The following is a 22979-nucleotide window of genomic DNA, read 5'->3' on the forward strand; positions in this document are numbered from 1 at the left end:
ACGTTTATAAAGTCTAAAAGAGAAACGACACCTCCCTCCAAAAACTAGAACCAAACAGAAACTCACTTTAAGGCATTCTGGCCTAGAAACAAGTCAAATCACTTTAGTACTGACCTGGCTTTGGTGATAAACTGACAAACAAGTGAGCAACCAGCAGAACAAATATGCTCATTAATGAGTTATCAAGCTGATTACTGGTGTCACAACGATGTTTATTTATGCAAAATATCATTGGTTCATTGTATGCATAACTGTAATATAGACATGACTTGAGCTGGAGGCAAAACTCTATGCCAGACTTCACTTGTAGTAAAGCTTAGAATACTGTAATTCAAAGACACCAATGACAAATATGGCCAAAAAAAGCTGGCAGTCAAGAAAAAAAATTGATTATTTTCCTCAAATGGTAAAATTAGCATTTATCATCAGCATTGTGTGAAAAGCAGTCTAGTATTGTGTCCAAGTCAAAATGAGTTGATCCATCCATGTAAACACTAGTAAGGGTTTTCTGATACAGAAAAAATACTGTGTGGATAAGGAATGAAGGGGATGTTGCTTTTTCACCATCTAAAACGGGTCATCACAATGTCCAACATTCCAGAGGATCAATTCGCTTTGCTCTCCATTTGTGAAAAATGTATCACAAAATAAACTTTTGTCCTTGTTTGCGAAGAGAGGACTATAAGCTAACGTGTTTTTTTGATTGCGGAGATGTCAAGATTTCTTTGCACTGCTGAAATGTTCAAATACATCACGGGTACTATTGGAAGCAGCTCTGAAGTACTCCAGGGCTCTGCCCAGGAACAAATTAGCTCAAAGTGAAATCTTTAATCTTATCAGCTGTGGATAAAGAAATTTGTAATAAAGTATTTTTTTCCATTTCTGTTGTAAAACTGAAGCCATCTTGGCAGTTTTGACACTTTAAATATCTTGCATGAAAAATCAGGGGAAAAAATAACTTCAAGCCATAAAAACAAAAGTATATTATGGGTAGCGACATGAAAAATAAAATCAACTTTGAAGGAAGAAAGGAGATACAGAATTTGCATAGCAGATTGAATACAACTGAAAAATAACTGAATTTCTTTTTGTTTTTTGGTACAATATGGTTCCGTCACATTTCTGACAGTGTCCATATGTACAGCATGAATGTCCATTTCAGGCCCTTTCACGTGCTTGTTTGGCCGTGTAGGGGACGAAGTCAATTGTCTGTAAATGTAATGCTTATAAAGGAAATGCCACACGTCTGCGACCCTCTCCGTTTTGCTCCTTTGAGATGAGACGTTCAGTCGCTCAATTGTTTGTATAGGAGTCCTTTAAGGGAAAACAGAATATATTGTTTTCAAAAGTGCCATCTTGCTACATTTATCAACTGATTCCATAGTCTGTTCACAAATGTTTCTCATGTCAACATCCTGAACATCCCCAACAATGAATAGCTTCCAGGTACTGTGAGTTTTGGTCACATGACTTCCACTCAGCCATTCACACACGCACAGACACGCGCACAGACACGCGCAAACAAACTGAATGGTGGCATGAGGGTTTAGGGCTCCAAGTAACGCAAAAAATAAAAAATAAAATAAGACGCAATCCAGGGTTCCAACAGCAGGTAAAGCTTTGAAATGAACAAGCACCATTTTGGACAAGGCCTCCAAAGTCTTCCATTTTGGAGAGGGAATTAAGCTCAGCAGTTTCCACTCAATCAAGAAGAAAACTACATTCAAGACTCGGCACTGCTCAAAGTCTCAGTGGCTGAAAAATGGGCATGGGGGGCTGCTCAAAAGGCCAAAAACAAGAAGCTATCCGTGTGTCGGAAAGGTCGAGTGTGGGCGTGAAGGCCGAGCTGGGTGAAGCTCCCATCTCAAGAGTCGCGAGGGAGACTGTGTGTGCGTGTCCACTAGTCCTCATCGCCTCTGGTGCGCGTACACTGGGTATGCTAATGTGACGTTCAGAGAGTCATTGTGCTGAACGAGGGACGTATGCTGGTAGTGCAGGACCAGCTCCTTCAGTGAGCTGTACAAGTTGTAGGGCTCGGCAAAGCCGAATCCTGTGGGGGTTTTGTTGATCACGCAGTGCTTGACCTCGCCATCCACACTGGAAAGAGAGATATAGTGTTTAGGCCTTTTAACAACCTCATATACACAGGGGTCCTTTATTGACACTAGTTATACCAACCCTCAGCACTGACATATAATCAAGTTGTATTACTCCTATTAACCAGGGTTAACTAAATTGAAAATGTAGAACTAGCCAGCTATCTTGTGTTTGCAGTATAACATGCACAGGCTTCAACGGCACTGTAGCTTTTAGAACAAGGCTGTGGAACACGTACACAACACTGCAGGCATAGCAACCGGGCTTGCTACTGTCTCGGACCAGGAATGTGCCGTCTCTCTTGCCCCGCAACAGAGCTTCAGCCTGGATGCGGTTAATGTTGCCCAGCTTCCAGGAGCGCTCATCATGGTGAGGCAAGTCCTCGTCGTCCTCCACCATCGAATATTGACTGATGAAATACAAATAGTGAATCAGTCTCTGGCTGGAACCTCCACAAGAGTGCTGCAGCATGCGTGGCGGAATGGGCCAGGAGATAATGCACACTTACTCTTCCTGGTTCTCGTTTTTGATTCCCAGCCACTCGTTTAGCCTCTTCTGTCTGACTCCTTTTTGTGTCAACCACCTGTGGATCAAGACAGCACATTCCTAATCAGGGTCTGCTGCAGCATGAGGCCTTCAGATATGAGGAGCCTACGAGGGCTGGGCACTTACATGAGGTACTGATCCCTGGTCTTCCTGAGCTGAATGAGATCAGGCTTGATGCTGTTCATCCTCTTGTCGATCTCCCTGTAGTCTGCTGCCTGTTTCTTCAGGTCCTCCTCCAAGCGTCGCTTGCTGTCCACAATCTCACTGATGCGCGACTTCAGCTTCTCATAGTTCCCCATGATCCTGAGAGCGAGTCATTCGTTAACAACAGAAACTGTGCATGCGGTGAACATTTACCCCTGTCTCCAAACCAGACCTGATGTGCTGTAGATTCCATCTCTAATGCCTACCTCTGGATCTCTTTGTCATTGCCTTCCCTCCTGAACTTCTCAATGTACTCTTTGCTATAGCGCTCTTGCGTCTGACACTGCTCCTCGAAGATCTTGATGGTTTCATTGAAGGCCTCAATGGCAGTCCTCTTCATCTGGATCTCCTGTGACGTTCTAGTGTACTCCTCATACAGTCTATCGTACTCTCGGTTTTTCTCTTGGTACTGCAGGTGGTATTCGTGCAACTTTTTGCCCACAGCCTCAATATTGTCCTCTTTCACCACCTGATCCTACAAAAGACCAAAAGCACTTCATTTTAGCACTTTATCCTAATGCAATAATGAATACTTTATCCTAATAGTGCATAGGCTTGGACATGTCTATGCAGTGTCCAGGATCAAAGTCTATAATGTTAAACAGACAACGCTTTTCTGGGGTCTCGTTAAAAAAACAGCACAGGACAAAAACAGCTCGTTCCATTCAATAAGCTCGAGTAACAGTTCCATTTTTAATGCACATAGATGCCTCTGCTGGATAGCCCCCCACTGGATTAAGCAAAATTAAGAATGTTGCTCTCTCCAGCAAGGAGGTTGGCCATGACAGAAGGTAAGTCAGGGAGAATCCATTTCATTCAGGAAGGGAAAGAAAAGAGAAGCCCTCCATTCTGCTTGCAGAAGTTCTCACTAGTTGAGAACAAGATCAAACACTCAGGATGCTGATCACCTTCATGTGTTAGGCCAGCCTTACCTGCTGGTGCTTGGACACAGGATACTGCAGTTTCACGTCTAGCTTGGGATTATACTGGGCTAAGGATTCATGCCGATAGTGGTTGATTAGCTCCACCACAGAGTTGAAAGTCAGAGGATCAGAGAAACCGTACTTCCCATCGCGATGGAAGATCTTGATGAGCTTGTTGTTACCCCCTTTCCTGTAGGCCAGTTTGAACATAAATTAATCGGAGTGCAACACAAAGATATTCTGACAATAGAACATGGAGGCAGCAGTGAACAGTTGTTTCCTGTAAGAAGTTACCTTAGTGTGAGGGTGTAGTCCCCGTGCATTTTTGTGGAGGCATCGCGAACCAGAAATGTTCCATCAGCTGTGTCCCTAAGCTTCTCATTGACCTCCTCCCTGCAAGAGAAACCTTCAAGTTATAGATGACGTAATGAAATGTAATGACGTAATGACTTTCATGCAGTTCGAACGAAAAAGATGCTTGAAGAACTGCTGAAAAGGTGCTTGCCTTGAGATGTCGCCCCAGTACCATTCGGCATCTTGAAGAGCCATGTTGTTGTTCATGCCGTTATTAGAAACAGGGGTAGGTTTGGGTGGCTTCGGAGGTAGTGCTGTGAAGAGGAGAGGCCAGTAGGTTAATTAACACACCCCGAGGTGATTTACATTCAAATGTACCACTTCCAGTCAAGGTCATTTACACATTAAATGTGCACAGACAAGTACCAGTGCATATGCTTGGACATGTCTATGCAGTGTCCAGGAGCAAAGTCTATAATGTTAGACAGACAACACTTTTCTGGGGTCTCGTTAAAAAAACAGCACAGGACAAAAACAGCTCGTTCCATTCAATAAGCTCGAGTAACAGTTCCATTTTTAATGCACATAGATGCCTCTGCTGGATAGCCCCCCACTGGATTAAGCAAAATTAAGAATGTTGCTCTCTCCAGCAAGGAGGTTGGCCATGACAGAAGGTGAGTCAGGAGGGGAAAGAAAAGAGAAGCCCTCCCCATTCTGCTTGCAGAAGTGAGATATGCAGCAATAAATCAGCCCCAGAGTGGGATAGGCAGCTGATTAAATCACCCAACCTCTTTCCGACATTCAGTAGGGAGTGAAGCCAGAGCACGATTACCACTTATGAGATTGCTGAAAACTAAGCACAGAAAATGTCAATGACATCACGGTCATGGGCAGAGGGCTGCTTAAAGATCACATATGCACACTCTCGCAAGACTCCGCTCTCTCTAACCAACCACTGAAGACATGTTGCATCAATGGTATCAGGAAAAGGCGGCAGCTGATTGGCTGCCGAGCTGAGTGACAGGCAGCTGCGGGGGCCGTGTGGTCTCTGTGGAGCGAGAGGCAGAGCTGAGCAGTGGGCTATTTTTATCCCCCTCATCTGCCCACTCTCTCCTTTGTTCACTTCAGTCACTATGCATTATCAGCCCACTGCAGTAGCAGCCCAGAAGTCTCTCAGTCACACATTAATACAGATACGCCAACACAGATATATGCGTTTTGCAAAATGACGCACTAAAGATCACAAGCCCTTGGGAAACGTGCCTAATTACAAAGAGATAGAAACTAACATTACTAACAGACAAAGACCACACAACAATTATACTACAGCAATTAAAATGCCAACTTGTGGACAGTCAGCTATAGGCAACTTAACCAGTTATATACAGAGCATTCAGAACTATCAGTTTAAACAGCACAGAGCACAACTACTAGCTGTAACATAGTAATAGTCATCAATGGCACAGTCATGCGCCTACTCCAGTTACCTGGTGAGTCTACTTCTATGCAAAAGAGGAGGTCAGTCCCGCAACAGAGATCCAAGCATGGACAATTCTCATCAGTCATGGTTAATGCTGCGTTGCACATCGTAGAGATTCAACACAATTCCCCCACTTCTTGGAGTCAATAAATGCTACATTTCTCCGTTTACAGCTCCAAAATGAGTTTTTGATAGCCTGGGAACAGCAGGGTCAAGTGAAGTCATTACATCACTTACCCCAGCCAATGGTGCTGCGGGACTTTTGCTGGCCACTCCTGCCTCATCGCTTGCCACTATATCGAACATTTCCCAAATGTGATGATGTCATCATAAAAGCACACTGTCTTTTTAGTCCAGCAAAAAATAAGGTAAAAAAAGATCTCATTCAGTAGCATCCACTGTCTAAATACAAGCAAGGAATCCACAGTCTGCCACAGAAAAGACGTCAAACCAGGGAGAGACGACGGTCACATGTGAAATGCACAGTGGCGCAGCATCTTTCAAATGAACAGTGGATCTGGTGCCTCGCTCTCTACTTTCTCTGGCTCTGTCCCTCCCTCCCTCCCTCCCTCGCTCTGTTGTAGGTCCCCTTGGCTCCTCCTCTCCAGTGAGCGAGCAGCCTGTGCCTGGGCCGTGTGCTGACAGGCACACAAAGACTCTGATCGCTGCTGCGGCCACACGTAGGCAGCTGCGATGGCGAGCCCACAGCCAGGTCGTTGGCAGGAGACGTCTCACAAATACCGCCTGTAATCCCCAAACGGCAGGGGGCAGGGGAGGGGCAGACCAGTGGACAGACTCCTGGGAGGCACTCTAAATAGCCAGGAGTTCTCTGCGGTGTTAAAAGAAGCCCCAGGAAACAGGCCTATTGTCTGGCTCACTTCTCTAATGACGGCTCAGCCAAGAGGTGTAGCTAAAGCCGGCGGCTACAGAGCAGGGCGGGTTGGCCAAGAACCTCAGAGAAGCCCAAGAATGTTAGGTCTGAGAACACCGCAGAAATCAGAACCTGTTCAATTTACCTATTGTGCTAAAAAAAAAAAAAAAAAAAAAAAAAAAAAAAAAAAAAAAAAAAAAAAAAAAAAAACACTAAAAGCAAGTCAGAGCTGCAAAAGGGACATACCACTTAAAATCAATATTGGTTACTGATGTTGAAAATGCAGCATTGATTGGGCAAAATCAATGAATAATGTGGCTCGTTCTCGACGTGCTGAGGCAAGATCAGGCCAAGTCAAACTGGTCTGCACACTTCTTTCCTTTCTTTTTAAGCACGTTGTACTCTGAACTTTGTGGTCACAGTGTCTGTACTTATCAACCATCTGTGACAGAGGTACGGATATATTGGACCCGCTAATATGGGGGGGGGGGGGGGGGGGGGGGGGGAGGTGAGACTGGGAGCAGATCTGACTGCCCCACTAATGAGCACTTAAAAAAAAAAAAAAAAACTACATTCACACTTACACAGCACAGTCCTAATTTACACTTTTTTCTTTTTTTCTGCCAATTTCTGTTTTATGCACAAGACTGAAAATTTTGCTCCAGACTTTCCACCAAAGCCTTTAAACACCAAACTTACGTTGTATATTGTGCATGTTCTGGAGATGTTTCACTGAACCAGCAGCATAATCACCAGAAGAACTGTGATCAACTATTTCCTTATGTAGTAAATCCAGAAACTGCTCTCCTCAAGAGTGGTTCGGTTCCTTGGATTAATGACTCGTACCATCCATATAGCTCCTCAGCCCAGGCTAAGTGCACTGGCGTCGGGTATAGCTCTCCAGTCCCTCCAGATGTGGTGGGAACTGAGGCACTGCACAAGGGAAGGCAATCTGCAGCGCTGCTGGCCCTGGCCCTTCAGGAACGGCAGGGCTGCTGTGTGCTCACGCTCTCACTGCTGGGCCAGCTCACCAGCAACACTCTTCTGATTCCCTTCAAGTATTTGCTGAGCGAGGCACTTATGCATTCTGGGAGGGAGGCTGGCGGGTGGTGAGGGAGGCTGGCGGGTGGTAGAGTGGCGCCCGGGGAAGCGGGTGTTTTTTTGTGGAGCTTGCACGTGCAAGTGGCTGCTGCTCTGTGGAGGAGACACTGCTTCTAGCCAACCAAATTTAAGTGGGCCCCTGGCCGACAGCTTAAAATAGCCTGTCTGTAACTGGGAGCGGACAGCCACGCACGCTCACACATGAAAAGACATATACATAGACAGACACACAAACATATCTAATACATGCACCCTCCTGCACATGGCAACATACATAATTTCAGACACGGCTGCCACATGTGCAGAGACCAAGTCATGTACAGGCAAGCAAATGAGACACGGCGAATATGTGCCTGAGGCAGCTCTTGAAGTAACCCTCTTAGGTTTGTGTGTGTATGTAAAACACAGGAAGGAACCAGTTTGCCTAAACAGAAAGCAGGAGAGTAAAAGTGTGTGTTCAGTCTGGCTCTGCCCAAGCTCCTGCAGGTGCAAATTACTGACAGCTGAGCACAGCCCACACCGGGAGGAGAGTATAAATAGGCCCCAACAGGTAATAAAACCTTTAAACAGTCTGTGCACAGAGCAGTGTATATGCACACACATTTATGGACAGTGCCATCTCCACAACAGTGAACACCAGAATACTTACATTTTGTTCAGCTCCACTCCATAGCCTACTTGTACAACTCAACCCCCAAATGCAGGAGCTCATGTTCTGCAGTGCCTCTTAAGATTTTGTCACCAGGGCAAACCAGATAGGGCTGCATCCCTCATCTATCGGAAGGCCTCACACACCTCGCTCTTAGTGACGTGGGGTGGCCATAGCGCTTTGGGTGACGTTGGGATGTCGGTGTCATGCCACGACACTGATGTGTGGGATGAGGGTGTGTATGGGTGTGCCTGTGTGCGTATTTCCAGGGGAAGGACTGAGGGCCTGTGTGAGTGAGCTGGGCCCCCATGCTGCAAAGGCTGCTGCAGTGACAATGCTTTCACCTTCAACTCGGCAGACTGGCTAATAATAGCAGCCCACCCCCACCCGGCTGCCACATCCAGTCTCATCCATGCTACCCTGCCATGCTGATCACTTTAGCATTGGTCCCAGCTCTTGCACCACAAGCTCAGATCATCTAAGCCATTCGTTTTGTCCTTTGGTGTCACTCTCTTAAAAAAGGCCTGGAGCAGATCCACGGTGTAGGCACACCGGCAACTCAGAATGGTCGGGCGGGAAAGGAGAGGTCCTCACCTGGAGCTGCCTGGCTGCTGCTCCACTCGCTGCTCACCAGGACCTCGAGGATGCGGACGTGGGCCTCGGGGATGGGCTCGCAGCTGTAAGCAGAGAGAAGGGGAGAGCATGCTCAGTCCACACCGTGAGCATGTAGCTGCACAGAAAAACACAGAACCCAACGGCGAAATACGTCACCCCAAAGGCCGTCTGAGGTCCCCACCCCGTGTATCTGTGAGCCTGGCGTGCAAGTGTTGTGTCTGGGGCCGAGAGTGAAGTGTGTAGAGCGGGAGAAAAGGGGGGCACCTGGTGGCCGGCTGCCGGAACAGTGCGGGACTGAAGATTTCGGCCAGGGCACGCGCGTTTAGCAGGTTGCCTGCGGAGGCCTGGCACACACGGGCAAGATGCCTCAGTAAGCACTGCAGTGTCAGCCAGTACTGGGGAGGGATTGTCGAGGAGCTGGCAACTCGCCGCATGTGTTGTGCACACTCCTCTGAGCCCTGCACCTCTGTAATCAGAAGGGAAAGTGGACACACACACACTTTAAATATTTGAAATATTCCCAGAGTTAATAACTGCCTCAGCTGCTCAGTCCCGTTGCATAAAGCGTGCACTAAGCAGCAAAGTCATCCTCTCCATGTGGAGAGAAAGAGTGAGTGAGGTGGGTATTAAAGAGTGCTACAGCACATACAGGTGGAAAACTGCTTAGAGCGCTTCAAACCACACAAAGATCACGAGGGTGACAGTGACGGAGGAGTGTAAGGTACACCGCGAGCTGACTGGCTGACGTGGCCGATGCTGCAGATAAGCTTTCGGTCGTCTTTTTAGGTCTTATTAACCACAGATATCCTGTTCCGTGCAATGTGACTGCATGATAACCAGCCTGCACAGCAGATGAAGAACAAAAAGAAAAAAAAAAGAAAGAAAAAAAAGGTTCCTCTTGCTCTCACACTTTCATCAGAGTGAGTTTGACTTCTCTCAGGAACACAGTGTTCAACAGCACATGAGAAGATACGGTCAGTCTCGTTGCCTATTTCAAACTGACAGAAGATTTGCAATGGGATGCAGGTTGTTTAAATAACTGCCAAAACTGAACCATATTAACATAACTGCTGAAATGGTACCAGGCTGGTAGAAAGCAACATGACTTTTGGCACAGAGGGCTGTGTACAGCATGTTCTCACCTTGGGCAATATGTACCATCTCATTGCAGATTGCACTGTGGATGAGGGGCTGGGGTAGGTCTAGCAGGTATCTCCTCAGACTGTCACACAGCATCTGCAAGTCCAGCTGCTCCAGGTCCACGGAAGGGGTATCTAATTCAGACACAAATTATCAGACACCCAGGACTGAAGACATGAACTTTGAGTAAGAGGCTGTGATCAGAGCCCAAGGCCACTCACCACTGTCAAACATCTGTCGCACATCGAGTCCTCCCCCGGCAGTGAAGTTTCTGTAGAGGGTCGGATTGTCCAGACCTGCCAAAAGGAATGGGTTTAGTCTACACGCGGGACAGGTCCAGGGACGGGGGGGGGGGGGGGGGGGGGGGGGGGGGGGGGGGGGGATTGAGAGGAAGAGGGAATAAAAAAACAAGACACTCACCCTTTCTCTCAATGGCCTCCAGCAGTTTGAACAGCATTGGCGGAGCCACATCTGGAGGGGTGAACTGCTCGGTCAGGTCTAGTAGAGTGCTGGGACCTGCAGGGGCTAGAAGGGGAGGGCTAATAAAATGACCTGGCAACACCAGCCAGTGCAACTGACTTTTACAAAGCTGTCATGCTTCATCAGAAATGGACGTCGGCCATTTTGTGCCCTTTGCACACAGCCAGCATGGCCGATGGGCCAGTGCATGTTCTGAAAAGCCACCTTTATGTGCTGCGTCAATTAAGGAAAAAAGGCACAGGATTCTGGACAGCACATCTAAGTGTGTTCTGGGGCTGCGACTTGGCGGAAACAAGGAGGCCTGATGTGAACGTTGGCACTGAGCGGAAGGATGTGATTAAGTGGGGAATGGAGGTGGCCGGGGAGGCTAAGCAAACAACGGCTGATGGGCAGAGCCTGGCAGCGGGGCGGAGTGCCAGGGTGCAGGTGCGCGCTTCAAAGAGCTGCAGGCAGTTGGTGGGCTACCTTATTTGGACACTAGGGTGGGTGTGTAAGGAAGCCAGCAGCTCTCAAAGGATCTGCTGTTCACCGGGTCGAAGGTGGCAGGAGTTAAACAGGAGATGCTATGAATGGGGCCCCTTTAGACCGCGTTCCATTTTGAACTTTTCAGCAGTAAAGTTGTTGGAACCCCACCCCCTGGTAGCTTATCCAAAATCACAGCTGCAACTTTCTCATCTAGCAGAGGAAAAACTTCCACGGACAGAGGTCCAGTCACATTACAAATAATGATCTGGCTAAATGATTCAGGCATTAAGGCCAAAGTGACCAAGACGTACATGAAAGGTTTGAGATCACATGTTTATTTCTCTTTCTCCAAATGAGGAGACCCAGCAGGGGGCTGGGAATGCAGGTTGTTCATTTTCTAAGAAGTATGGAAACACAGAGATCAAGAGGCCATCCTCATATAGAGATTCAGACAGCAGTGCTGTTCCTGCATGCATTCAAGGTGTAACCTTTAGCCCAGACAGACACCTTATCCACGGCTGCTGGCCAGAACCAGCCAGTTGCTTCTCAGAAGCCAGTTTCATGAAAGCTGGGCTAATTTTACCCATCCACGCTGCTTTAGGGCCATCTTTACAAACTGCCAATGTACCTCATCCTTTACAGCTTCCTACTCTTCACCTGTAATGTGTGTTGACAGATCTCTTTCACTGTTCCCTCACAGAACTAAAGAAAGACGATACAGGCAGGGAGCAACCCTTGGGAGCCTCCTGTATGGTTTACAGAACTAAAACTGCTGGCAAGCTACCAAAGTTCAAAACCCAAATGGCTGCTACCATAGTACCAAAACATGCAAATGGAAGGATATGGCAATGTGTATTACTTAAAATTTAAAAATGCGTGAGATTAGAAAAAAAAAAGAACATCACAAATGTTTAGGAAAAAAGAAAGAAGCCAGACCATAAGTCTCAGAGTCTTTTCTATTCTGGAGCAGCGCCTCCAGTAGCATCCTGGCCAGCACCCTGTGTTGGTTTCCCGGTGGAAGCCTGTGGAGGCAGAGGCAGCCTGACAAGGGAACGGGTTGGATTGGGTTGCTTCCCAGGAACTCAGAGTGACCCGATAGCACTGGCCCTCAGGGCACTCAGATTGAATGACACCGAGAAAAATTGCTGAGATGCTTTGGCTCATAGTTGCAGTGTTTCTCCGAAAGGCCTCTGCTCAGATGGGTTATCGGCTGGACAGAAGTCGGTGACTGCACAGAGCTGTGGAGCACCACACAGGACAGGGCAGAAAGCAGTCCATCCTAACGCCTGCGTGAAGTTTTACTTGCCCCTGCTCGACAGTCCTTCACGCATGCTCACCTCTACTCTACGCTCGTGCTGACCTACACTAGAGTTTTGGGATTTCACACAAAGGGAGTCAGCACTCCAGCATGCGCTCAGAGGCTCTAGAAAGTCCAAGCTGGAAAAAAGAGGAAGGGATTTGAAATAACAGCAACAACAACAAAAAAAAGCCTCAAAACAGGATGAGGCACAAAGAAGAAACTTTTGCCTTCACTCATCGCCAAACCGCACTAGTCCTGGCCTTTTAAAATATGTGTTTGACCATCAGGTAGGGAGGACTCTGTCCTAATAGGACAAGGTGCCTGTGTTCTGAGAGAACAATCAGCCCAATCACAAGAAACACGTGATGTTACGTGATGCTGTGTGAGCTCTGTTTCAGCTGACCAATAGGAGCAGCCACGATGACTCTGGTTACCAAGGTAACAGCAGAAGGAATAAGAGGACCACCATGAGACAGTGAGCACGAGCCATGAGTGGTATGCAAGCAGCCTCTCCCGTTTACGTCCTGTAAGTTTGAGAGACATGGGAACTACAGGACATGATGAGGGCAGTTTCCTTGGTGTGGCTGTGCACCATCTGGTTCAGCTGAAGAGTCTGAACCGTCTGAACTGCACTGAATGGCCAGAAACCCCTAGCAGAGCTAAAGATAGTTGACTCATGAGTTAAAATTAGGGGTTCCGATCATGTAACCCGCTTTCCCAACCTAGCTGGCGCGCTCTCTCTCATGACATGAACACATATCTACCAAATACGTTTGTAAAAAAAGTGAACAAAAATAATAAAATTAAATGCTATAAAATCCCCAAATGGCCACCACATTAACTTACTCCCTGGCCAGTTGATGCTAATGATGTTAACTGCTGTTCCAGTTCAAATCTAAAGGAGTACTTGTTATTGGAGATATTTATGCAAGTTCAGCAAAGCAGATTTTCAGAAGAGGTTGGCTTGATTCACCCATGCCTCAGCTCAGAGGACATGGTAAGCTATCAGATGTATGTCATAACCAACAGTCCTTTAAGAATTTCCAATCAAACCAGATTAGGCTGTATTACAAAATAACACCCAGACCATTACCATTTGAAAAATGCCACTATGTCTCCCCCTACAGACGAAAAAAGGAAGCACATCCATGAAGTCTGTGGAAGAATAAAGAGCATAAAATAGCTTTATAATAAAGCCATTGTTCCATGGGTAGGAATATTCTGGCTATGGAGCTACCTCATCTTCAAGTAATTAACCATGTTTTCCTTTGTGCCATCATGTGAGGAATAAACACTGCTAGCTGGAATGAGAAATGCCTTAAATGAAGACTCCAGCACTCTGTTCAGATCTTCATCAATAAGGTTTTCTGTTCTATTTCAAGTACTGAAAAATGCATAAAAATAATCTCTGTGGTAACCAATCATACGCCATAGTGTAAAAAGAACAGAATTTCTATCACCGTCGTACTAGTCACTTTACTGCACTTTAATTGTCTTGCAACATTTTTAAAAAGCACCTGTTTTTCAAGCACCTGTGTTTTCCTGTAGATGTAATTTTATTCCCTTGGACTGGGTTTTAAACTACTCTTCAGGTCAGCTGGAAAACCAATACAAAATTTTGCAGTTTCACAATAATAATAAGTATGGGAGGGTTGCACAGTGCAGCACAACACAGCTAGAGGTCTGGAGGCCAGTTCTAATATTACACTGTAATAGGGCTATAGAGTAAAAGAAAAAGAAACAAAACAGCACAGGCTAATAGTCATGCAGGCTAATCAGTTTGTGTCTACCCTCAAGCGGAAGTGTGCGTTCCAATCACACAGGTCAAGTCACAAAAAGACAGAGGAGGTGAATCATGACATCACACACTTTCAGTCTTTCAGTTATCCATGTGCAGATTTCAGTTCTCCTTTGGTCTTTCTCTTCCCTGCAACGTGCTGCTAACCCGTTGAACAGACGTCTCCGTCCTCCAGTAAGATGATTTGCCAGTTCGGCCCTACGTCTCTGGAGGCGATGTGTAATGAAAGACACATGTGCACACTCGCACGCACAGGGCCCCATCAGCATGAACGGGTCACTCGGAGGGGTGCCCGAGTGCACACTCACAGAGCAAGAGGGGAAAAAATGTGGTGGTGGTGGTGGGGGGGCTCCAGTAAATTACCACCGCCCATTTCTTGCAGTTTTTCCATTTTCATCAAACTCATAGATGGATTTTTGTTCTTTTTAAGTTACAAGAAGTTGTGCAGTAGTCAGTTTGGAACAGCATTGTTCTGACTCTATAACTGGAGCCCCAGGAGCTGGGGTAGTGCTGGACAGGGCACTGCCAGGAGCTCCGGCTGTCGTGGCGCTGCAGTCCTCGTCGGCAACACACCCATTTATCCTACACATGGCATGGAAAGGCTGTGCTGAGGTCTGCAGGGTACAGCATGTTCTGAGCTGGTGCAGGAGGGTGGGTCTTGGACAGAAGCTGCAGTCCTAAACATTTGTTTGGGTTTTTCCCAACCTCAGGATGTTTGTGCATGAACTCTAGACTATATCTAACTAGAGAATGTCTAACTAGACTATATCCACTTTGCTGTGGAAGCTGGACAGGTGAGTATGCATCCCACCGCCCCAGCTCCCTACTCCTGCGTTTAAGGAAAAGTGCACATTCTTTGTGAAGCTGAGCAACAGTCCTCCCTTAGAGATCAGCTCTGCGCAGCAGTTTCAGCCCAGTGCTGAGGAGGCCCCCGAAAAGGAGAGCGCTACATTATCTCAAACTGGAGCTATGCAACATGTACTCTACCCTGCCCACCCCAACTCACTCTCCCTCCCTCTGGTTTTCCAGCTTACTGCCGATACCTCTCTTTCAGAGTGCAGTCATGACTAAGGGCACTCTTCGAATGATTTGTCTGCTTACACACACAACGGGCTTTTTTAAACTTCTCTTCCTTTCAAAAGTTAATTGTTTAAATCTTCAATGTGCTCTCAATATAAAGAACTGTTCCCACAAACTGTGCTAAAAACAGAATATAAAGGCCTTCCTAGGTTTTGCAGATTGAAGCTTACCTACAAGATCTACTGACAGATGAAACTATGAGGAAATGTTGCAATCGAACAAGGTTCTTTTGTTTTGCCTCAAGGTAAATAATCTGTAATATGCTCAGCCCCTTAAAATTAGTGCGTTGCACAGACACTCAGTGCTTACTATCTTGACAAATGGGGGGGGGGGGGGGGGGGGGGAGTTTAAATTTCCCTGTGCATGACAAAGCACGTAGGCCCTGCACAGACTTGCATGGAGTAACCAGTTCTCTTCTACCAAAGCAGAAGTTATATCACTTCCATTTTAGAAGTACCCTCAGTAGCACAGTTATCTATAACTTTCATCTGAAAGCTAAAGTAAGTCCAGAACACCAAGGTCCTGTGTATGCTGATCACTTCACAGTCCAGTACGAGACCTATAGCCACACTGCTCATATTCAGGAACTACTTCCATTTGCAAAAGCACATCGGTGAGTCCTGAAGAGTGAATAGGCTAGAGAACTAGGAGAATCAGACACACCACAGCCCTCTGCAAACACAGCACTGCTGGCCAGGTGGGTGTGGCTTATTATTTCATCTGCTGTTTCCACATACACAGCCATTCCAGTGGGGTAGAGCTGAACGGGGCAGAGCACTTGAGTGGCTCCTGCCTGATTCTGACTGAGCAATCAGTAGGGGTGGGTATCACCACTGATATCCCATTTTGATTCGATTTCGATTCACAAGGTCCCGATTCAATTCGATTTTCGATTCGATCCGATTCAATATCGATTCTTGTAGGGACATTTCAGTTACAATAAAAAGTGTAGTTTGAATGTGAAATGTTGTAATAATACAAGGAGCACTCAAACTTTATTAAAATGTATTAAGATATTAGTGTTTATACTGTGAACAACAGTTACATTCTTTTTATAATATCAATTAATGCACTCTTCCACATAGCTCCTTTACCAGAAAAGGCATTGAAAGTGGTTTTGAACAGCCTTTTAAAGTGCAAATTAAGTTGTTTTTTTTTAACATGCAACAAAAACATTTATGAACATAGGTCCAAAAACTAAGATTTATTCATGACTGCTTTCTGACATCTTGTCAAATTTTTCTGCAAGAAAAGGAGCTGATCAACATGTTGAGGAGTGAGACAGCTCCTTTTTGCAGTAACAATATTGCCAGCTGTTGAGAAAACTTCACAGCTTTATACTTGACGCGTCGCAACCGGCGTGAGGGTCCACGCGCCGAAAACGACGTAATCGCGGTGGCTCCGCTCGTGCACTGTCGCTTCACGAGGTCCTGCACGTCTCAAATTTTGTAACTTAGCGCACGCTGAGCTTCAGCGCAATGAACAAAGTCATGTTTGCAGGGTTCATACACCTTTAAAAAGGTGGAATTCAATATCAGGATGGTGTGGCATTAAATGATTTCTCAGATTTGTGGTATTCCCACAATATTTCACCTCCATGTTGCACAGTTTACACACGGCTGTGCTTTTATCCAACTCTTCCCTACCATCATGGTTTCTGAATCCAAAGTGTAACCATACATCTGCAGGGTTGCCAACTTTTCAAGATCGCTTGGAGTGAGATTTGAACCTGGAGGGGGTGGCGGTGTAAAATGGACACAAATTAAGTATTATATCGCGATCGATCGCTCGCCAGTGGTTGGCGCCAGAGCGAACTAGTAACTCATTGAATCATAGATGTGGATCAGAGGTACATTTTTTTTTACTCTTGCTGCAGCCATGCTTAACTGATCACCCCAGCCAAGTGACGGTGCTCGAGAAAAAAAGGATGATCTCGCGAGATAAAACGCGACACGTTAAAACGGTACTCGTATGCTGGGAAAAATTTGCTAATTCTAAAGATCGATCTCAGGTTTCATAAATCGATATTGAATCATTCAAATGAAGATCAATTTGAATCGATTTTTTAAACACACCCCTAGCAATCAGATCATTTGTTTTAAAAGAAGAATAATGGCTCAATAAAATAGATGCATGTAATTATATACAAGTGAAATTGAAATCAAAAAATTTTTTTATGGTGAGGGAGATTCCAGTCTTAAAGGTGGAGGACAGGGAAATATTGCAACAATGTCATCAAGTACACGTGCATGTGTGTGTGTACATGTGTGTAGCACAAATATAGTCCTGGGTCATTCTGTTCTGCCCTTAATCAGGTTTTCTCTGAATGTATTGAAGCCACTGGAAGTAGTAGAAAACATCCTATGTGATAGCAAAGCATAAAAAAATATTCAAAATGTGTGCAAAAATGCGCAACACGTGTGATCATAATTAGGGTTTAACATTTTCAAAAAGATTTATTGTTTTGAAAGGCTAAGCGATCGCACTGGAGCACGCAGCACAAATATTCAGAGAGACAGCACATGTCCCACCAACAGAGCTGGGAAAATTTAGGAAGCAAAAGATTTGTTTTACAGTAAAGAAAATAGCAAATCCACACAGGAAGAGCCAATTCTCTCCACCTGGAGTGGGAACTCATCGATGACCTGCTCTGCAAACAACAGAGATGCTACTGAACACTGGGCAAAGACAATTCATGGTGTATGGGCTTGTGCTATTCATTCATGTGGATAAATTTATTAACTCTTATCTGATGTGGTTACAGTTACACGTGTGACTGTCCTGCATTACAAACACTGGCCTTCCAGGAATTATCAAAGTTGTGCACAAACCGCACATTTCTGCACAGAATGATGACTACTGGATGCCAGATTTTATTTTAACCCCTTTGTCCACACAACACAATTACCTATGCTCCATGTATTTTTATGGCATCCCCTAATGCTTGCATCTGATTTGGACACAAATAAAATGCATTCTGAGGAAATGAACAATAATAATAATGAGGAATAAAGCTACACTGCACTTTTTGATTTTCAACAGTCTGGTTATGTTGGTAATGGACTGTAAAGGCTTTCTCCACCATGTCCGTTCATGTGCTATACCCTTAAACTGAGTGCGTGTTTGTTGCAGATTACTTTCTAAATCAAAGTGAAAAAGGGAGTGTTTATGAACGGAGCTAATCCAGTGTAGGGCTGGGCCTGCCGCTCAGGCCACACAGCTCCTCATTCTAGAGGCACACCGAAAGGAGCACATTAGTGTTTTTAAAAGCTCGGGAGCCGGAATGAGCCGGAATTCCACATCTGCTACTCTCTGAAGTAAGCCCCTGGGGCTCCAAGAATATGTGAGTGAGTGAGAGAGAGAGAGAGAGAGAGAGAGAGAGAGAGAGAGAGCGCCCAACAGAAAGGGAGAGAAAAGCCCCCGCCTTTGACCCTTCCCCTTGTGGCCTCTCTCCCTGCTCTTCTTCAACTTTTCCCTCTCTTCCTCCCTCCCCTAGATGGGCCAGGCCCCAGCAACATTATCAAAACATGAAAAGAAGAGCAGAGAGAGAGGGGAAGAGGAGAGGAGGGCCCAAAAGGAGAAGCAAGCAGGAGAGATCTGCCAGATCCTTCAGTGGCAGGTAATAAATCACAAACGCTGTGAAGCAACAAGAATCCAGGTTGCGGCCCCGGGTCCCTGCTGCAGGCCTCGGCCCCTCTCTCCGCCTCCTTCCCGCCCACACAAACACAGACTTTTCTTTTCCCGATGCCACATTCAGCCTTAAGCCAAGCTCTGGGGCTGCCACTCAACACTGCCAGCCTTCATGTGGACAGTAACCCCATCAGACCCTGCAGGAATTTCAAAATCATGTCCCACAGAGACTACAGGACCCCAGAGGAACCTGCCCATTGGGGGGTGGCTAGCTACCCCCCCCCCCCTTTACATTGAGGTTTTTTTTCCAGCCTCCAGCACCAGAACATCAACCTTAAGTATTAAGAACTGGCATAAGATTAGCGTCAACATGCCACAAAAACTGACTGATTTGAGCATGTTCTCAAACAGTAAGAACAAAAATTGAAGAAATTGCAAATATGGTGCCGCAAGTACTGGATTAAAACCAACAGCATGACCCGAGTCATATTCATTAATGAATTGGACTTAGAATTAGGCTACCAAGTCTAGCCTAATAACTAGTCCAGATATTTTTTTAAAGGAGCTAAGTTTTGTATGTCAAAGAGAGGTTATTTTATCTGTTTTTACTTAGAAGAGAAAAAAAAGGGGGAGCAGGAGTCCTGTCATTGGTGGTTGATGCCAGGTGCATGACCCCAGTGTGCTGGGCTCTGGCCCTCAGCCAAATTGTTCAAGGTCTGGTGTGTATTCAGCACAGCTCCAAAAGCTCACCTCCATGATCAACACTGCAACTGTACCCCACACAATCCTCTCCTCTCTCAAACCATGGCCATACTTCACCATATATCTAAAGCAGAACGTCTTTATTCTTCTCAAATTAAGTATTTAGCACCAAAGCAATGCTGAGCACCTGCACAGTATCTTTTATTCTTCTGGGAAAGGCTGAGGAAAAGGTTCTGGGTAGCGTCACCTAAAAATAGCATGAAACACTCAAAAAGAAAAAAAATTTACCACAAGTGGTCAGGAAGTAGAGGCTGACTACCACTAACGATTACTGGGCTGCGATATCTCACTTATAATCTAATGTTCTCACTATCGATCAAAACACTTCCAGTCACTCTGCCACCATGGCAACACTGTTACTTCCAATGTTTCTTAATCAGAACCTAATGCGGGCTACGGAAGAAGACAGCTGCTGACGCACTCTGCACAGCGGTGGTTGGGCACAGTATGTGCACTTTAATTTAGTCAATCCACCAGTTTCCTTTCATGTGCGAGTGAAAATTGCCATGGTCCCAAGAACACTTTTAGAAACATTAACCACCAGTTCCAACTACATACAGAAGGTTTGTTACATTACAGCTCTACGCTGGGCATGGCAACAGTTCAAGTAGACATTACCCCCATTGTATCAGAAGCCTGCTTTTCTTAACTATATCCCTATAGTAATAACTCAGACTGCTATGGGGTCAGGGTAGAAGAACAACAATACTGGAATAATCTCTGGGAGAGGTGCAGAAAGGGCTGTGTGAAGCTGTACATTGCCAGATCACCCACTGATGCTGCTGGGAAATAAGTTAGCCTTAAAAACCCCAGACAGCTACCCAGTAGACCTTAAATGGACAGGCTTTTCTCCAAGCTTCCTGCCATGTTTGCAATTATGACCTGTGCCTAGTACAACACTTAGCATCCCAAGATAATCAGGAGCATTTGCATGAAGCAGTCACAATAAACCTGAACTACTGATAAAACCTTGGCATACAAATTGGTCGATAGTTGCTAAAATGGAGTTATAGATGAAGTATTTTAGAGAATGAGAGTTTGTACATGAATGTTTTTTATTGCTTTTTATTAATTATCCTGATATAAAATTAAGGGTCATAAGTGCTCAAAGTGCTCATATTAGTCTCAAAAAGGGTACTAAAAAGAACCTCAAAAGTTCTCTGTGCACCAAACCAATCTTTCTCACAGCTACACAAAATGGTGGACAGCTGCAAATTATGGTAGAAACCACTGAAAGCTTCAGCTGAGGCAGAGGTAACTCACCTCCTTGCTCGGAGTCCGGGGCTTCCTTGGCTGGCCCTGGGGCCACAGGCAGGGGCCTTGGAGGTCTTGGTTTAGGTGTTGGAGGGGAAATCTTCTTCTTACCAATGAACTCCACATAGGTACCAGGGAAGTCCCCCTTTTCTTGAGTCATTTCATTATAACCAGGCAGCCAGCCCACCTCCTCTGGTCTCTCCTCAAGACCTTCACTATAGCCAAGTGCTAACAGGGCACCTTTACTAACTATGAGTATGTCCCCAACATGGAGGTCTATGTCCTCCTCTCTTTCTTTCTTGTAGTCATAGAGTGCTCTGTACTGATATCCTTCTGCGCTCATCTTGATATTTTAGTATTACTTTTGCGTAGTTGCAAAACGAAAAAAGTTATCAAATTGGGTTGGGTTTTACTGCTCCCCCTATCGGTTCGCTGTAATGGCCTTTTTTAACCACTTCATGGATACAAGTTAGGAATCTAGCGTGAAAGATCTTTCGCTCTGAAACCCATCAACTCAAATATGCTGCAGTCGTGCTTCTTCCGTCGTGTGTACTTATGTTAAACTGATTCTCCAGAACTCTCGAGCACCTTCACGGTGCTTCAGACACAGTGTTCCCATCTGTGAAAAGTCCACTCCAGTCCTTTGGCATAAGCAACCACGACCTACAACACAGAGAGGCAATTTGCTAAGTGCTGCACAATACAGTCTATATGGATGGTACAGCTTTCTTTTTGAAACCACCAACTCCTAAAACCAACATTTTTAATTATGAAGCAATATAGTTAAATAAAGGCAACTAAATAGCTCTTAAACACAATCAAGTTATTGCATGTTTATGCACTGATTTTAAGTGAGATCTAAATATATACTACAATCATTAAATTTGCTTTTTCGGTGGAATACGCCGAAGCATTATGTCCAATTTCATTTTTTCACCAACACGCGACAGAGATTACGTAGCAGGAAATATTGTTGCAATAGCATAAAGTAAAATAGTATATATTGATTATGGTATATAAAGACTGGCTTAAATCAAATGTACTAATTAACTACAAGTAACGCAGATGTATGTACAAGGCGCCATAGTGAAATTTAACTGATCTTTAGCTGAACAACTCACTAGTATTTGGTTACCAGTGGTAATCATCACCCCTGTTAATGTCTGCAATTTAGCTATCTAGCTAGCCATCTATTTAACCAAGTAGGGTATGTAACAAGATACATCAAATGACGCTTGAGAAATCTAGCTATCTTGCTAGCTAACTAGCTGAGACATTTGAGAAGCTTCCTGGAGTGCTAACCATCATACAGACTTTAGGTCTCAACTCTCTATTGTGTGATCAGCTAATGCTACATGTGAACACAAAAATACACCGTAATCAATTCCAGTAGGATATGGTAGGTTATGTCATCATTCGGTATAATTAAATTCGCTCTACTGGCAACATTGAGATATATATGCTAGCTAGTGAGTTATCTACAAACACGCTCATTTAGTTAGCTGCCAGCGTTAGAAAATGTTCAGGTTAGCTCGCTACCAGCTACAGGCTTTGTGTTCATTACAGTCCAGAATGTACGTAGCTAGCTATGGAGTTAACTAGCTAGCAAGCCCGCTAATAACAATATGCGTAAACTAGCAAACAATACTAGACTATTTCAATGCTACACATACCACTGTATGCAACAGAACAAGCGGCTAGGATACTCAAGCGCTCACGGGACTCGGCTGCGTCGTGACTGAACAAGCTGTTCCAGACAACCGGAGCCTTACAGCTCGGCACGACGGTAAAGCAATTTAGCATTCTAGCTAGCTTGCTTTTAGAAAGTTGTGCATGCAGGTAAATTAGATAATAAGTTCATCAAATGCTACCTTTTGCATAACAACGAGAACAATCAACCGTAGAAGTAAAACAGCACAAACCCCAAACAATACTCACTTTGGTAACTAACTTGTACAAGAACGCGTCAACGTCGGGCCGAGAAAATCTTTACTTTCTGTAAAAAATTGCTGTTAGTTAGCTTGAAAAAACAGCTTTACATACGTAACCGAATTACACGTCTATGAAAGTCCACTCCAGATAATGACTTTTTGCGGAAATAATGTCCAATTACATAATATATTTCGCTTCAAAACAGGGTTTTACTCAAATATCCCAACTTGAAGACGAGGATCGTCGCGACGACTCCGCCCGAGCAACTGCAGCATGAGCAGAACTCATTCCCAGGCACGGCCAAGTCAGCCACGTCCATCAAAATGCATCATCGGCGGACACCACACATACTCCGCCT

The 22979-nt window shown here is 45.3% G+C and overlaps 1 protein-coding gene and 2 long non-coding RNA genes across 7 annotated transcripts in view; 1 reads left to right on the forward strand and 2 right to left on the reverse strand.

Annotated features, from left to right (window-relative positions):
• The window catches only part of LOC143518216 (uncharacterized), a 113545-nt gene that overhangs the window by 50954 nt on the left and 39612 nt on the right, over positions 1-22979 (reverse strand). The window lies entirely within an intron of this gene.
• On the reverse strand, positions 192-22938 carry pik3r1 (phosphoinositide-3-kinase, regulatory subunit 1 (alpha)). Of its 5 annotated transcripts, XM_077012046.1 has the most exons (16): positions 22803-22938; positions 22628-22685; positions 20699-21352; positions 10341-10445; positions 10142-10216; positions 9923-10054; positions 9045-9246; positions 8760-8842; positions 4276-4378; positions 4065-4163; positions 3780-3960; positions 3054-3322; positions 2770-2946; positions 2606-2680; positions 2336-2506; positions 192-2097 (listed from the first exon to the last, which is right to left on the reverse strand). In XM_077012046.1, exons 3-16 carry the CDS (start codon positions 21030-21032, stop codon positions 1908-1910), a joined length of 2196 nt encoding a protein of 731 aa, XP_076868161.1. In that variant the 5' UTR covers positions 21033-21352; positions 22628-22685; positions 22803-22938; the 3' UTR covers positions 192-1907. The 5 variants fall into 5 exon arrangements, with proteins under 5 accessions (XP_076868161.1, XP_076868159.1, XP_076868163.1 ...); XM_077012044.1 differs by having other exon boundaries at positions 22628-22869; XM_077012048.1 differs by lacking the exons at positions 8760-8842; positions 9045-9246; positions 9923-10054; ... (3 more) ...; positions 22628-22685; positions 22803-22938 and adding an exon at positions 7115-7406.
• On the forward strand, positions 21806-22966 carry LOC143519036 (uncharacterized). The gene is made up of 3 exons (XR_013132335.1): positions 21806-22088; positions 22378-22475; positions 22827-22966. It is a non-coding gene; the product is annotated as an uncharacterized LOC143519036 (long non-coding RNA).

This window comes from Brachyhypopomus gauderio, chromosome 7 (assembly GCF_052324685.1).
Source record: "Brachyhypopomus gauderio isolate BG-103 chromosome 7, BGAUD_0.2, whole genome shotgun sequence".
Classification (NCBI taxonomy): Eukaryota; Metazoa; Chordata; class Actinopteri; order Gymnotiformes; family Hypopomidae; genus Brachyhypopomus; species Brachyhypopomus gauderio.